The 14404-nt window shown below is 34.2% G+C and overlaps 1 protein-coding gene across 2 annotated transcripts in view; it reads left to right on the top strand.

Moving 5' to 3' along the window:
* LOC126176971 (uncharacterized) overlaps positions 1-3526 on the top strand; it is a 46189-nt gene extending 42663 nt beyond the window's left edge. For both annotated transcript variants that reach the window (XM_049924189.1, XM_049924188.1), the window contains exon 3: positions 132-3526. In XM_049924189.1, coding sequence (XP_049780146.1) covers positions 132-598 — 467 coding nt within the window. In that variant the 3' untranslated portion in view covers positions 599-3526. The remainder of the gene's footprint in view (positions 1-131) is intronic.
* The last annotated feature ends 10878 nt before the right edge of the window (positions 3527-14404 follow it).

Below are 14404 nucleotides of genomic sequence, written 5' to 3'. Positions count from 1 at the left end.
AGTATTAAGTTTGAAATCTATTTCAGGCATCAAACTTGAGATTTAAAAAAGTTTACGTATATACAGTTTAAGAACTGCACTAGAAGAGTATTTTTTATGATGTGATTATAATAGGTTGAATTCTTTTTCAGCTAAAGAATCAAGCAAGTGGCTTCAGCAAGATCGTTCCTCCCACTCATTCCTTCGATTGTCTTCAGAATCTGCTACAAAGTGCTTGACAGAAAATGACTTTCAGAACTTGGAGACAAATTTATACAGTGGGATGAATTCAAATTTGGCAAAACCAACAGGAAATACAGCATTTCAGCAGTCTGATGACATCAGTAATAAAGAACCTGTATTCAGCAACAACTTCAATAGCGCAACAAATCAACAACCTGCTAATTTACAGCTATTTACATTCCAGGATTTTCCTCCATCATTCCCTTGTCCAACTTGTGGCAATGTGTATCGTTACAAATCATCCTTGGCCAGACATGTAAGGTTAGAATGTGGGAAAAATCCTCAATTTCATTGCCCATATTGCCCACACGAAACAAAACATAAAAGCAGTTTGTTGAGTCATATAGAAAGTAGGCACAGGCAGGAGAAAATGTAGGTCACATGTATAGAAGGAGTTATTCAGAATTTCAGGTTATTACACATAAATCAGTCAGTGAAGGTAGGTGATGTGTAAGAAACACTACAGGAACCATCCAGACAGCTTTACTTTTTTTTCATATGAGTTTGTCTTTATCTTCACCTTTACATGAAATACACACAGATCTAAAAATTGTTAATTTGTTTTGTCAACAATCTAAGTGCATTTGTCCATGTACAAAGTGCCTGCTATGTGAAAGCATAGTTCAACTTTGGAAAGTCAGAGCTTAAAAAAATGGGGGTGAAATTTAGACATTTGCCAACATTAAAACTGTTGTTGTACTTTTAGTGAGTGTCAAATTTCCAACAATGGAAGAATGGCATGTGACATTATAAGAGTGAACTAGTACTCACCTGAGGGAAATGACATCATTTTTTCAGTCTGCAAACATTTGTGCTAGGAAGCCATTCATGAATGGTGTAAGGAAGGAGTATGATTGGTAGGTGATTGGTCTTGAATACACACTTTGACTGAGATTAAAGGAAGCCTGTCATAAAGTGTTACCAGATGGCTGTAGCTTTCATATAGCACATATTGCAGTCATGTATTTATACCTACATTTATACCCATTTAAATTTTTTTTCGTGTTTGTGCTTCATTGTATTTCTTTTACTTGTGCAAGCATTTATGACAGTCTTATGTTTATACCTATAATTATTTGTACAAGCACATATTGCAGTCATATATTTATACCTATAATTATAACTATTACCATTTTTATGTTATGATGAATTGCAGTATTTGTAAATGATATTTCATAATAAAGTGCAGCATCCCTAACATACATGCAGTAAGCATCTCAAATTACAATTCTTTTTTCCCTTGGAAGATTTGTATCTGTTCGCAAGCACTAGTCTCTTACTCAAATCTCTCTTTTTTGTGAATTTCTGTAATATCTTTATATGTCCAGCTGTCTACCAGTATAATACTATTATCTTGGCATCATGGTGTTTGGAACATTGATGGTATATAAAAATTGAAACTTTCAAAGAATCAAGGTCTAATTTTTCAATTTTGGCCTGACTAATGTCTTGAGACATTGGTATGCTGGCTTGATGCTCCCATTGAATTTTATGTATGTATGTACATTCTTTTTTACATTTCTCAATTTAACAGTATACTCTTTTAAACAGCTTTCTGTCAGCAAGAGAAAGCAGTCGGCAACATTCATCAATATATTCTTATTTTGAGTTAGATGTTCAGGTAATTCGAGACTTAAGTGGGGTAAAATATACATTTTTGTTTGTTTTTCAGTTGCAAGTTTAGTAACTTGGTTACCCAGTATCTGCTGCTTCTTTCACAGTTTTTAAGTATTATCATAAATACTTTTTCTTTCTTTCAAACATTTTGTCCTCTTTTTCCATGGGCATTTGTTTTCTCGTAGACTATCATAAATAAAAGTAAATGTGTGTATGGATATTTTGAACTAATTTTTCAATGACTTTTAGGCCATTAGTATTGTGTTTGTTTATTTGCAATTTTCTCTAGGCACGTCTGTCTGTTGTACCATTGTTTTGATAGGGAAATGTGGTTTAAAATGTTCTGCTGCATGTTAACCAATGCTATTTTTATGTTGTTCCCTAGAATACTTAGGCTGTAAATATAAATCATAAATAAGTGCATCTGTTGTGCATAAATGGCACAAAAAACCTATTCATGTCAACTTCTTGGCTTAATTCTGCAAACCACTCATTCTTCTCTTTTGCCTTACCTTATAGAAGATTTTAAAAACATTAAATACACATTTGTATGTGTATGAATAGACACACAAATTTTTCATTACATGTTTTTGAACAGCATATACCACTAGCATTTCTGTCAGTTTTTGTGGTGGAGTATTTGTGTATTCAGCAACATTTTATGTAGATAAATCTTTGTCAATTTTATCAGTACTTAAAAAAAATCCTGTGTCTCAGTGTATTATCATCCACTAAAGGCAACTATTTGAATATTCTTCCTTCCATTTAATGTAAAAGTTTTGTGAAAAATATTAAATATGTAGCTGAGGGTATCTGCTTCGAAATTATCCAAAACATTTGAACTGAATACATTTTTTGTTTATTAGCAACTGTATTGCTATAGAATCAGCTACTTCATCCCAGCTGTGTGTGTGTGTGTGTGTGTGTGTGTGTGTGTGTGTGTGTGTGTGTGTGTGTGTGTGTTTTAATTATTTGATGAACAAGTGCTATTTAGTTTAATCATGAAACTTTAGCAATGTGATATTCAACACAAAACTTCCAAAATGATGCCTGACTGTCGAAGTCTCACTGTGGCTATCAGCTGGATATTACTGCTCTTCAGTGTTTGTTTTCTCCACTGTTGGAACATGATCAGGATAGATAGCTCTTGTGTATTAAAATGACAAAACAGCTGTAATTGTTATAGTAAAACAGTCATCATAGTTATTCATCAGTACTATGCTAACTGACAGATTAAAACTGTGTACTTGTTAGGTACTTGAAATTACAGCTTTTGCTTTTCATTTGCTAAGACGAAGTTGTGGATTTGATTACCATCCTGGCAAACAGTTGTAAAGTACATTGGAAATATTTTTATTACAGCACTTTGTATTGTGGAACAAAAGTTTCATTCTAATCTTGCATACTGACTGTCTGTATTAAGTACCTTTATGTGTCTGTGATGCGTATTTCAGTTGTGTACTAGTGTTAAATAGCAGTCCGGTTTTCATTTTAAATGTTTTCATTTTAGTGTATTTGCAGTAATAGATACTTTTATGTACAACATTTATATGAGTATTCAGTTGTTGTTGAATGTTGCTTGTATTTACTATGCATGTTTGTGGGTTTCATAAGTCTTTAAGCATGTCACATTTCACAAACTGCTGCAACATTATTACCTTTCACTGCAACTGATATATACGTTTTGTTTCAGACAGTGAAAGATTATGGAGTTCCTACTACGAAGGCTGGACGTGTCCCCCCAGCCCACAAAAATTTGGCGAAATTGTGTCAGTGGTCAGTATTAATAGCGAGGAACGAAAGAAATTTAAATGCCCTAATTGCCTGAAAGGTTATTGCTCCAGAGGTACATTGTTACGACATTTGAAGTTAGAATGTGGGAAAGATCCACAGTTCCATTGTCCTAATTGTAGCTATCAGACGAAACATAAAAGCAATCTCCAAAGACATCTAGCAATACACAGAATAGATTAGGTGAAATGGTAGGGTGCCGTGGAAAATGTGTGTATTTAGAGTGCAGCCAGCTGAATATCTGATGTAACATACGCAAGACAAATCTTAGCTTAAAATATTTATGTTTGAAAGGTGTTGTAAACTGATTATATGGTAAACCAGCAACTGAATTATGAAATGGGAAGATTTGTTGCACTAATTAACTTCTTTGATATCTCTCTCTCTCTCTCTCCTTCTCTGTCTCTCTCTCATATGTTGAGAAGGAGAATAAAATGACATTAAACAGTATGGACATATGAAAGCAGTTGTAGGAAAGATGACTTAGATTTGTTATGAGTATTCTGGAAAAGTTCGTTGTGTACCTGTTTGGGTAACCACGTTTGGAATCTTTAGAAGTAGACCTAGTAGCGGAGTATGAAGGAATTTTGAGTGCAGTGTTAAAATCATAATAAGTTGGTATGGTTCTTAGGAGAGAGTAACAGAGAAGCTTAAGGAAGTTAAATGGGAACTGTTGGAGCGAAGGTAGTGTTATTATTAGGAAACAGTATTGAGTAAATTTGGAGAACCACTATTTGAGTTTCACAGTGTGACAATACTTTTGCCTCTGTTTCTATGCATCTGTTCATGAGAGTAGGTTAAGAGAGATTAGGAGAAATGTGAAAGCATACCAGTAGTAATTCTAGGAACAAACGGGAGGAGGGGGACGATAAGTAATGGTAGTAAATACTCTCTTCCATGCAGCGTACAATGGATTGTGTAGCAAGAATGGATTAAAAAACTCATATTCTGGATAGAAAAATTAAAAAATCATTTAAAAAATAAACACACGTACCCTCTGTTTACTCACCACTGATAACTGTATGACATTCATGCACATCTTGTTTATACAACAGCTGATTAAGTGTAGTGTTTCATTGCCTTGTTTTTTCAGTATTGCCAGTGGTAATAACATCTCAAATAATGTGTGGAACAGCAATGAATGTGCTATTCAAATAACAAGCATTGCCGTTTTTATTTTGATTGAAGAGGCAAATATTAAATTGAGGCTTATTTGAAATTCTAATGCATACTAGCTGTCTAACAGAGAACCTTTAAGCCCCTAGTCATAACACACAGCACACACAAAATAAGTTAAGATTCCAAAATGGAGTGTTATGGTGTCATATTCGAGATTTAGATAGAAATTTACTGGACTTTTATTAGGTTGTGTGTCGTTTGGATTCAAAAACTTGTAAATTATCTTTGTGTTCAAAATCCATCACTCCAATGAAATATATTCAAGTGGCAGGATATTTTAGTCTCATTTTATTGTTGTTGTTGTTGTTGCTGCTCATTCCTTGTTTCATACATAATGTTATTCATGATATGAACTACACAAAATAATTAAAATTGTCCCTAGTATTGTAATAATGGAAACATTTCATCTGAGATGTTAATGAAATGAAAAGAGATTTGTTAATGTATATCCCCAAGTGTTCTCAGAAATGTCAAATGCCTGTCAGAGGTGGATAAAGAAAACGGTGTGCAGTGAGTTATGTACACAGTGTTTTTTCAATAATTAAGCATAAGAATGTAAATTGGATAGTTGTGAAGAGAGAATATTGACTGCTTTAGTGAAGGGAATTCGTATTGGAAATGATTCGTAGTAACAGTCTACATTGTATGCTTAAAACATTTGTTTTGGGCATGCCACTTTTATATTAATGGCACACACATTAGAGTTTAATAAAGTGACATAAAAATAAGCTTTAGCTTACATAATTCTGTTTTTATTTCCCCCCTCTCTCTCTCTTTAACTTCCTCCTGACCATTGTCTACAACCTATCCCAGCATAACCTGAAAACAGTATTTGAAATCACAGTTGTCGTTGTTATTATTTATTACTTTAAGCGTCCATTAGTTTCAGAGATTAGAGATGATAAAAACTGAGGTTTGTATTTTGCAGTTGTATATCCAGTGGTATGAGTCATAACTGTCATATATGTATCACAATTTAGTTATAATAGAAGGAAACATTCCACGAAGGAAAAATATACCTAAAAACAAAGATGATGTGACTTACCAAATGAAAGTGCTGGCAGGTCGACAGACACACAAACGAACACAAACATACACACAAAATTCAAGCTTTCGCAACAAACTGTTGCCTTATCAGGAAAGAGGGAAGGAGAGGGAAAGACGAAAGGATGTGGGTTTTAAGGGAGAGGGTAAGGAGTCATTCCAGTTCCGGGAGCGGAAAGACTTACCTTAGGGGGAAAAAAGGATGTGGATGGATATGTGTGTGTGTGCGAGTGTGTACCCGTCCTTTTTTCCCCCTAAGGTAAGTCTTTCCGCTCCCAGGACTGGAATGACTCCTTACCCTCTCCCTTAAAACCCACATCCTTTCGTCTTTCCCTCTCCTTCCCTCTTTCCTGATGAGGCAACAGTTTGTTGCGAAAGCTTGAATTTTGTGTGTATGTTTGTGTTCGTTTGTGTGTCTGTCGACCTGCCAGCACTTTCATTTGGTAAGTCACATCACAATTTAGTTAAAAATATATGATTTTTTTTTAAGTAATGAAATCTAAGAACATTCCACATTCAATTTTGTATGTATGTTTGGTTTAAGAAAAGTTGTGTTAAGTGAAATACTGAATGCAAAGCAGTTCACCAAGAATAAACTATGTATTTCAAGTAATGAAACTCCACCACTTCTTCTGTATTTCCAGTGCTATAAAGTCATAAATCTTTCCTCCTCTTAGTAACCCCTGAATGAATTCAATTTTGTATGTATGTTTAGTTTAAGAAAAGTTGTGTTAAGTGAAATACTGAATGCAAAGCAGTTCACCAAGAATAAACTATGTATTTCAAGTAATGAAACTCCACCACTTCTTCTCTATTTCCAGTGCTATAAAGTCATAAATCTTTCCTCCTCTTTGTAACCCCTGAATGAATGCAATTATGTGAGATTCTGTGGCCGTAATTTCTTTGTATAGGTCTTTAAGCAGGGTAAACAATATTTTTCGTAGGAACTTATTCTTGCCTGTAGATTTATTCGCTGAATGAACATACAACATGGTTTTGTGTGGATGCACTTCCTGCGGATTATTATTAAGTAACATTTAACATGCAAATTTCCATTGCTTTCTTCAACTTTTATGTATTTAGGTTAATGTTGCAAGAAAATCCTTGCTGTATGTGTCTTTAGTAGTTTTGAACGTACTTAGCCTGACAAATCAGAGATTTATATTCATCAAGTATAAACATGCAATATAGAACCTTGGAAAAATATGATGATGGAAAAGAGACTGTAAGTTGACATGTAAGTTGTAGATGAATGACACCATTGTGTGGCATGGAGATATTGTTTTGGCTAGAGACACTCTACTTATAACAGAACCGACTGGTCCATACGAAATCAGTAAGTGGAAATAAACTAAGATCTAATGGAGAGAGACAGCATTTAGGTTGAAAGAAGGGGACAGTTTACATTTTTGGAGACAGAAAAGCAAGAATTGGTGCCTTAGATATGGAATATTAAAGGGAACTTCCTGTAAACAGATCTTAAAATGAAACAAACCCACAAGAATGATGAAAAGAAATTTGTTTGTGAAAAAGATTAAACATAAACATTTTGCCCTTTGAACAGGCTACCATTTTTCATTTGTTGTCTTTCTATTCTACTCCTACTCCATAGTCTTTCTTTCTCTCAAGAGCATGAGGAATAAATATAGACTTCTGCAGTCAGCACAGTGTCAGTAATGTTATTCTATATGTATTATTTCATTTTCCTCCATTATTTTTGCTAGTATTGCAGGTAGCCACTCTCAGGGTGATTTTGTGTGTTACTGAAGCAGTGCACCACAGCGTTACGTACATACTGTTGCGTCTTCTTGTTTGCTGTGATTGAGGTATCATGGAACTCCTGTTTTCACCTGTTTATGAGAGCATGAGGTAGAGGAGCTAAGTGCTTTGTTGATATTGATTTCCATTTAATTTTATTAGGCAATACTGGTGAATCAGGTAATAGACACTGCTACATAGCACTGTTCGCAGCAACTGGTTGTGATTGAGATAAGTCAGTTTTTTATGTTTCTTAAGCTGCAAAGTATAAAGTTTTGTCTATGAAACAACTGCATTTGCATTGTATGCATGTAGGCTGCCTGTTAGCAGCTAGGATAGGAGAAGCTTGTATACATCAGGCTGTTTAAACTATCAGGAAGTCCTTGTCTTCTTTGCAAGGCTAAGACAAAATGCCTGAGCTGGTTTGTGTGATATTCTGGTTATTGATTTCTCCATTGTTTCCACAGGAATCACTCATCTGTCTTCCTGGTAGGCTTGTATAGAACCATTTTATAAAGTTATCTCAGATCACTCATTCTATCAGTGTGGTGTACTTCGTGATATTCTCATCTAGGGTAAGGTATTAATTTAGTATCAAATGTCATTGTTTGTGATATCTATTGTGGACGCCCATAAATTATTTCTTGGAAATTTCATCTTGGATGACTTCGATCCTTGACTGATATTTTGCTGAATGTGTCCAGTTCTCACCTCTGTAAAGTAGTGTGAGACCTGCCATTACTCTGTCAAATTTAATTCTGATCTTGTGTGTTATGTGTGTGAAAAAGAGTATATGCTGGAAAACATAAGTTTTTATGTGAAATATTTTTTGAGTTGTTGTGTTATAACACACCCATATATTTGAAATGTGCCATTTGTTTAAGGCTATATACTGCAATTTAACATTTCACTGTTCTTACATTTGAAGGCAAATAAATTTGTCTTTTCTGTCAGTGCTTTAATATGATATTGTGATACTTTTGCACCATTAGGCATGCTAATAAGTCCCTCTGTCTCACTTATGTATATTAATCCACTTTCACAGCTTTCATCTGCAAGAAGGTGCAGTATTTCCATAGAGAACAGCAGATTACCAATTTTGTTATTGGTAAGGTAAACTAGTTTCATGACCACCTATTTTAGAAAATGGTCACAGAGCCATGACAGTTGTAGCATGATGGCTATTGATCTGTGTCCTTATTCTTGTCATCCTTGTCTTTGTTTCAAATTGTCATTATTTTATCAGTGGTATTCTTAGCCTCAGATGATACAAACCACTTTTTGGAATTCCACCTTCCAAGTCTTCAGCATCACATCTCCAGTGAATGTTCTTGCTTGGTGTCTGCAGAGCAGAATAGTTTTATTTTTGTTCATCAGTAAGGCATGATGTCTAAGATAAACATCCAGTTGAAAACATCCAGTTGACACACATTACAATGTTGGCTATAAGGCTCAGTCCCCTGGCCAACCACAGCAGGAGGTGTGCAGCTCAACAAAAGTCTTGTGGTTATAAAACACCACATCTGAATTAACATAACAAACTAATACATCTTAAGTGATAAATCATAGAATAACAGCTACATTACAACAGCGGCATACACCTGGTTTGTCCATATTATCTAGTAAATTCAAATTAGAGTTAGTTTAATGATTTTGTGGTTACATATGTGCAACTAATTAACAGAAATTCTCATTTTGTTTTATATGTTTCACCTTGTTCTTTAAGAAGTATTTTCTGTAGCCTAAAATATATATGTATACAGGGTAGTCAGAAACAGTCTGAAAGGCTTGTAAGGGTGCTTTAAGGTAGTTGTGCTGAGAAATAATTGTCAAGAAAAAAATTGAATATGTTGCACTGTTCTGAGTTAGCATTGAAGTTAGCTAATCAAGACATTGCATGCGAAAATTCTAGTGGCATGCCAGAGACGGTGTCACCTAATACATTCTTCATTTGGTTTCCTAGAATCGAACAAGAGACTGATACAAAAATTGGACATAGAATAGTAGTAAGAAATGAATGTGAGCCAAAGGGTGGGCATTCCCATGCATTATCATCTATGCTCTGAGAATGACTTGACACTCATTATATTTCGTGGACCGCTTAAATTTGCATGTGCAACAGCCTGCTTGGCTAATTTAAATGCTAATTAAATTGGAAGTGGCATTATGTATTGAACTTTTTTCTTAAGGGTTATTTTTCAGAACAACCTACCCTGCAATATCCCTACAAGCTTTTCAGACTGTTTCTGACCACCCTGTGTACATGCAGCACTTTCCATTAATATATACTAACATTCTCCGTATAGGCTATAAACTGTTCTGTCACTGTCACATAAGTAGTGATAATTTTCTTCTGCCTCCGACACTATGATAACTTTTGTGCTGGTGAATATGACAACTTTTTGCTGGTGAAGTTTTTCTGTTTTCAGTACTATAACCAATTGTCATAGCAACTGAGGATTGGTGAGACATCTGCATTGAAGATCAAATTAAAGCTGTAATTACTAAAGTGACTCAGTCACCCCTTCCTCCTGTTTCTATATTTCACCCACAACATGAGTTTCATGATTCTCCTGTCAGGTTACAAACAAGAAAGGGAGACAAAACAGTACTGCACTGGTTGAGTAATATACATAAGCAACTAGATGAAAGCCATGTGCAATAATATCTGAATCTATTAGGGTATCTGGCATCATGATTGTGTCACTGAGCCAAAAGAATTTTAATGAAAACATTAAATATGTAATTTTTCTTATTGTTAATGCGGATTATGTTCAGTTAGGACAACACAAGATAACTTGGGTATGAATATTACATTTTGCTTTTTCATAAAAATTAATGATGTAATTGATTAAAAGAAAAATTATCCAGAAATATGAAAAATATACAGAGACAAATGGACTGGCCAGTACTTCCTTAGTGCAGTACGGCTGCCAGTCACAAAACATTTCCCTTGCTAACTCTTAATTTAGGGTAGGTTATACTCTTTTCCCCTCTCTCTTCTTTCCTCCCTGATGGGACAAGTTTCCCAAAGCTAGATTTTATTAATTTTTGTGGGTTTTGTGCAACTGTCAGCAATACTGATCCAAGGTATGTACTGGCCAGCCCATCTGCCTCTTTGTATTTTTTTCACATAACTGATGTAATGTACAGTCTGAATGGATATCTATAATTAAAAAGGTGATAAAATAACGATTACAGGCTCTTTTAACAATTACTTGCTCTGGTGTTGTTTTCTTTTAATTTTCAGCAACATTTGAGCATTGCATCTTAATCTTGAGGGAACTTCTTTTCTGTCACACATTTATGTAATTCTTTCACCCGTCATATGAAAGAGCAAGGGTGGTTTTTAAGTCATTGTTTACTGTTTCCCTTTCCTAATTTTTAATCTGAGTGAGCTGTATTAGTTTTTATTGCTTAAGTACTTCTGAATGTTTTAGCATATTTGGAATCAGTTGTATTATTACACGTGAATGGTGGGAATATGTTGAAATCGGAGAACGTGCAACACCTTCTGATTCTTTTTTGAAAACACATTTTTCATGCAATAGTGAATCCATTATATTTCATATGATTTTTTCTCATTTTTATAGGTACTTTCAGTGTGGGGCCTGTTTTAGATTGGACTACTTCACAAACAAAGATAAATTTGAAGCCATCTGTAGAAGCAACTGATAAAAGAGAAGCGGTGAAATTATTTTTACCAAACCAAATTACAAATGACGAGTTGTTCCTGAACAGCAGTACTGCAGTCACAAAACCAGACCAGCCGCCACTATTTAAAGCAACTTATCATAGTGAGGGTGCAGTGGGTCAGTTTGCTTGCGCTAAGTGCAACAAAACATTTTGTCACATGCGTATTTTTGTAGAACATTTGGCTCTGGAATGTGTTCAGAAACCTCATTTCCAGTGCCCTTACTGCCCCCAAACTATTACAAAGAAAGGCAACCTCAAGAGGCATATAAGAGAAATACATAACTGTGTTTTGTGACTGGAGTCTGTGAACTGTTTACCTTGCTCAATTTGAAGAGTCACTGGACATATATATTTATTTATTTATTTTATTTTTTTACTAGGTAACTTTATCCAAAATTCAGTGTCACTGTCATCATATATGATTAAGAAGCTGGTACCCCAGTAACGTGTCTTCACATATTGAAGAATAAATGGTTGTCATACGTCACGCAGTAGTTAACTTCAATTTTTTGGATTTGAAAGTATTTCATCCGGCTAAAGTTCTTGTGCGCATGTTTTAAAAATCATGGGATTGTACTTTTGAAGTTAATTATCATTTTTCTGTTTAATTCTGACATTTTACAACAAAATATCATTTGTGGTATACTGAATGGAAATTTTTGTTAGTTATTATTTATAGAAAAGATGCTAGATGATTGTTTTTGTCACCTTTGATTTAAATTTATTCATTTATATATTTTACTTGATCTTAATTTTGAGTATTCAGTGATCAAAGTGTATTTCTACATAATCATTTCGACATCAACCAAAATGATTGGATTAAGATGATAACACATTTGCTCTAAGGCGTATTTGACAAAACATAACCTTTTTACTCATGTGTTATAAAATTTATTTAACATTAGTATTATTGTTGTAAATGTGGGATAGACTGTGTAGTATTCAGCACGAATTATCAGTTCAGTTTAATGTTGCCACAGTTGAAAATTTCATTATGTAATAAGACTGAAATAAATTTTCTGATTGATAATGCAGAAATAATATCCTGAACTGACAGTCATTTCAGGATTATGCATGGTTGTTAAAAAAATTGCTGAAACAGCTGAAACCTGTTACCTTTTAACTTTTTTCTGAAAGCATACAATGAATACTTATAGAAATCTTCGTTAGCATACAAGTTTTTGATCTTCAGAATTTGACACGTTTTCTATGGAGAGGGTATGCTGTATATTCAGTTACTTTATATAGGAGTAAATGATCTATGACTATATACCATCTGCAGACAGAAACAAAACGTTGTAGTGATTGGTAAGCAAAGTGGTTGAAAGTTCATCATGATAAAATAAATTATGATTAAAAAATGCAGACTAAAAAGTCATGTTGATGTAGAGATCAACTAATATTATATCAATTTTAAATGGAAATTGAAACTACTTGAAACGAAAAGGGGCATGTACTTGCCAAAGTGAAATAAGAAAAACTGACCAGTGGCAACAGATAAAAAACCATATATACGTATAGACAAAAAATATGAATCTGCAGCTTTGAGAATTTTAGAGCAATTACTATCTCAGGAGGAGGAGAAAGATAAGAAATCATGTGCTCCCTCCCATTGAAGGCCTATAATTAAAGTTCCAAAGACCAGAGTGTCCCTATGCATGTGTTTAAAATTAGTGTTTAGGCTGTTCTTTTTTGCCCACATCAGTAGTTGGTAAGTAAATCCTGCTCTTCTGTTTCCTGTGGCAAAAATAGGATAGGAATCATTCACCCTTAGATGCCACATTGTAAATGGCCTGCAAAATGCAACTTATAAGTCAGAATGTGTTCCACAGTTGAAAATAAAAAGCTTTATGAACTATTTTTAAAAGTTTTTCTAGACAAATCCATCTTAGTTTGAGTATTGTATTGTATTATTATCATCTGTAGTTTACATCCAGGGTGGGTCCTACAAGAAGTAACAGCCCTTTTATTTCCTGAATGGCTCAATATATCGAAACACTGTTGTAGGTGAATCATAGTACACAGAGAGGCATACACGATTAATGTTGTCAATTGTTGAACTGTAGGATCACCTGAGATATGAAAGTAATTTTGTTTAATGGCATGGCTTGTTAAAGAAATCACACTTGGATGTGCTTGCACCAAGACAGAGATCTCCGGTTGCTCTCAGTTTTAGCATATTTTTCAAATTACATCACAAAAATTTCAGCATCAACATTAACTGGCGTTATATTACTGTTCTCATCTTCTGTGAGCTTTTGAATGATATTAAAAATAAGAATATAGTGATGTAACACTTGTTGATGTTGATATTAAAATATGCCTTGAAAGTATCTTAGAAACAAACTAAAATTCAGAGCAGCTTGTGGGAGAGTTATGTACAGCATATACTGAACAGTATCCCTAATATGTTCTGATTGCTAAAATCTTATCTGACCTTGTATCCGTGTTGTATAAAATAAGGCCAGGTGGAAATATGTCCATAGCTTTGGTCTGTCTTCTTGCAGCATATACCAATGGAAAATGGCAAGAGAGCCTCATTGGGCTGTGTTTACATTGGACTCTGTCCACCTTGCCTCTCAGTGTTTTGTTGATTTCTCAGATACTTTTACCAAAAGATTCAGAGCCAACATTAATAAGTGCTATATTATTATAATTGTATTATAAAAAATTTTTGAACATTAAAAAAATTACATCACCCAATTAAAAAAAAAAAAAAAAAAGAAGAAGAATGCTTCCTTCAATATCTCCGTTGATGTACAAGTTGACAGCTTTAACCATATAACAAAATCAGATGCTCCTTTACTCATGGAAAGCTTGTTTTATTATATTAAAATATTCAGTAAATAAAAGGATTTCTGTCGTATGTGACTCACCTTTACAGTCGTTACTCCATCCTGGTTTTCCCATTGTTTGGTTTCACCCTGTACACTCCTACTTACATTCTGAGATGTATTTGGAAATGTTAACTCCTTTTATGTAAACAACACTATTTGGTTCAGGAGGGGGTTGGGGGATTATTTACATTTAAGCAGATGGTGTTATTTATGGTTACTGACAATTTGCAGTTGATGTACTAACATTTTGAGATCATCTA

Source organism: Schistocerca cancellata, chromosome 3 (genome assembly GCF_023864275.1).
Source record: "Schistocerca cancellata isolate TAMUIC-IGC-003103 chromosome 3, iqSchCanc2.1, whole genome shotgun sequence".
Lineage (NCBI taxonomy): Eukaryota > Metazoa > Arthropoda > Insecta > Orthoptera > Acrididae > Schistocerca > Schistocerca cancellata.
Note: the sequence above shows the minus strand (reverse complement) of the source record. Positions and strands in the feature narration are given on the sequence as shown.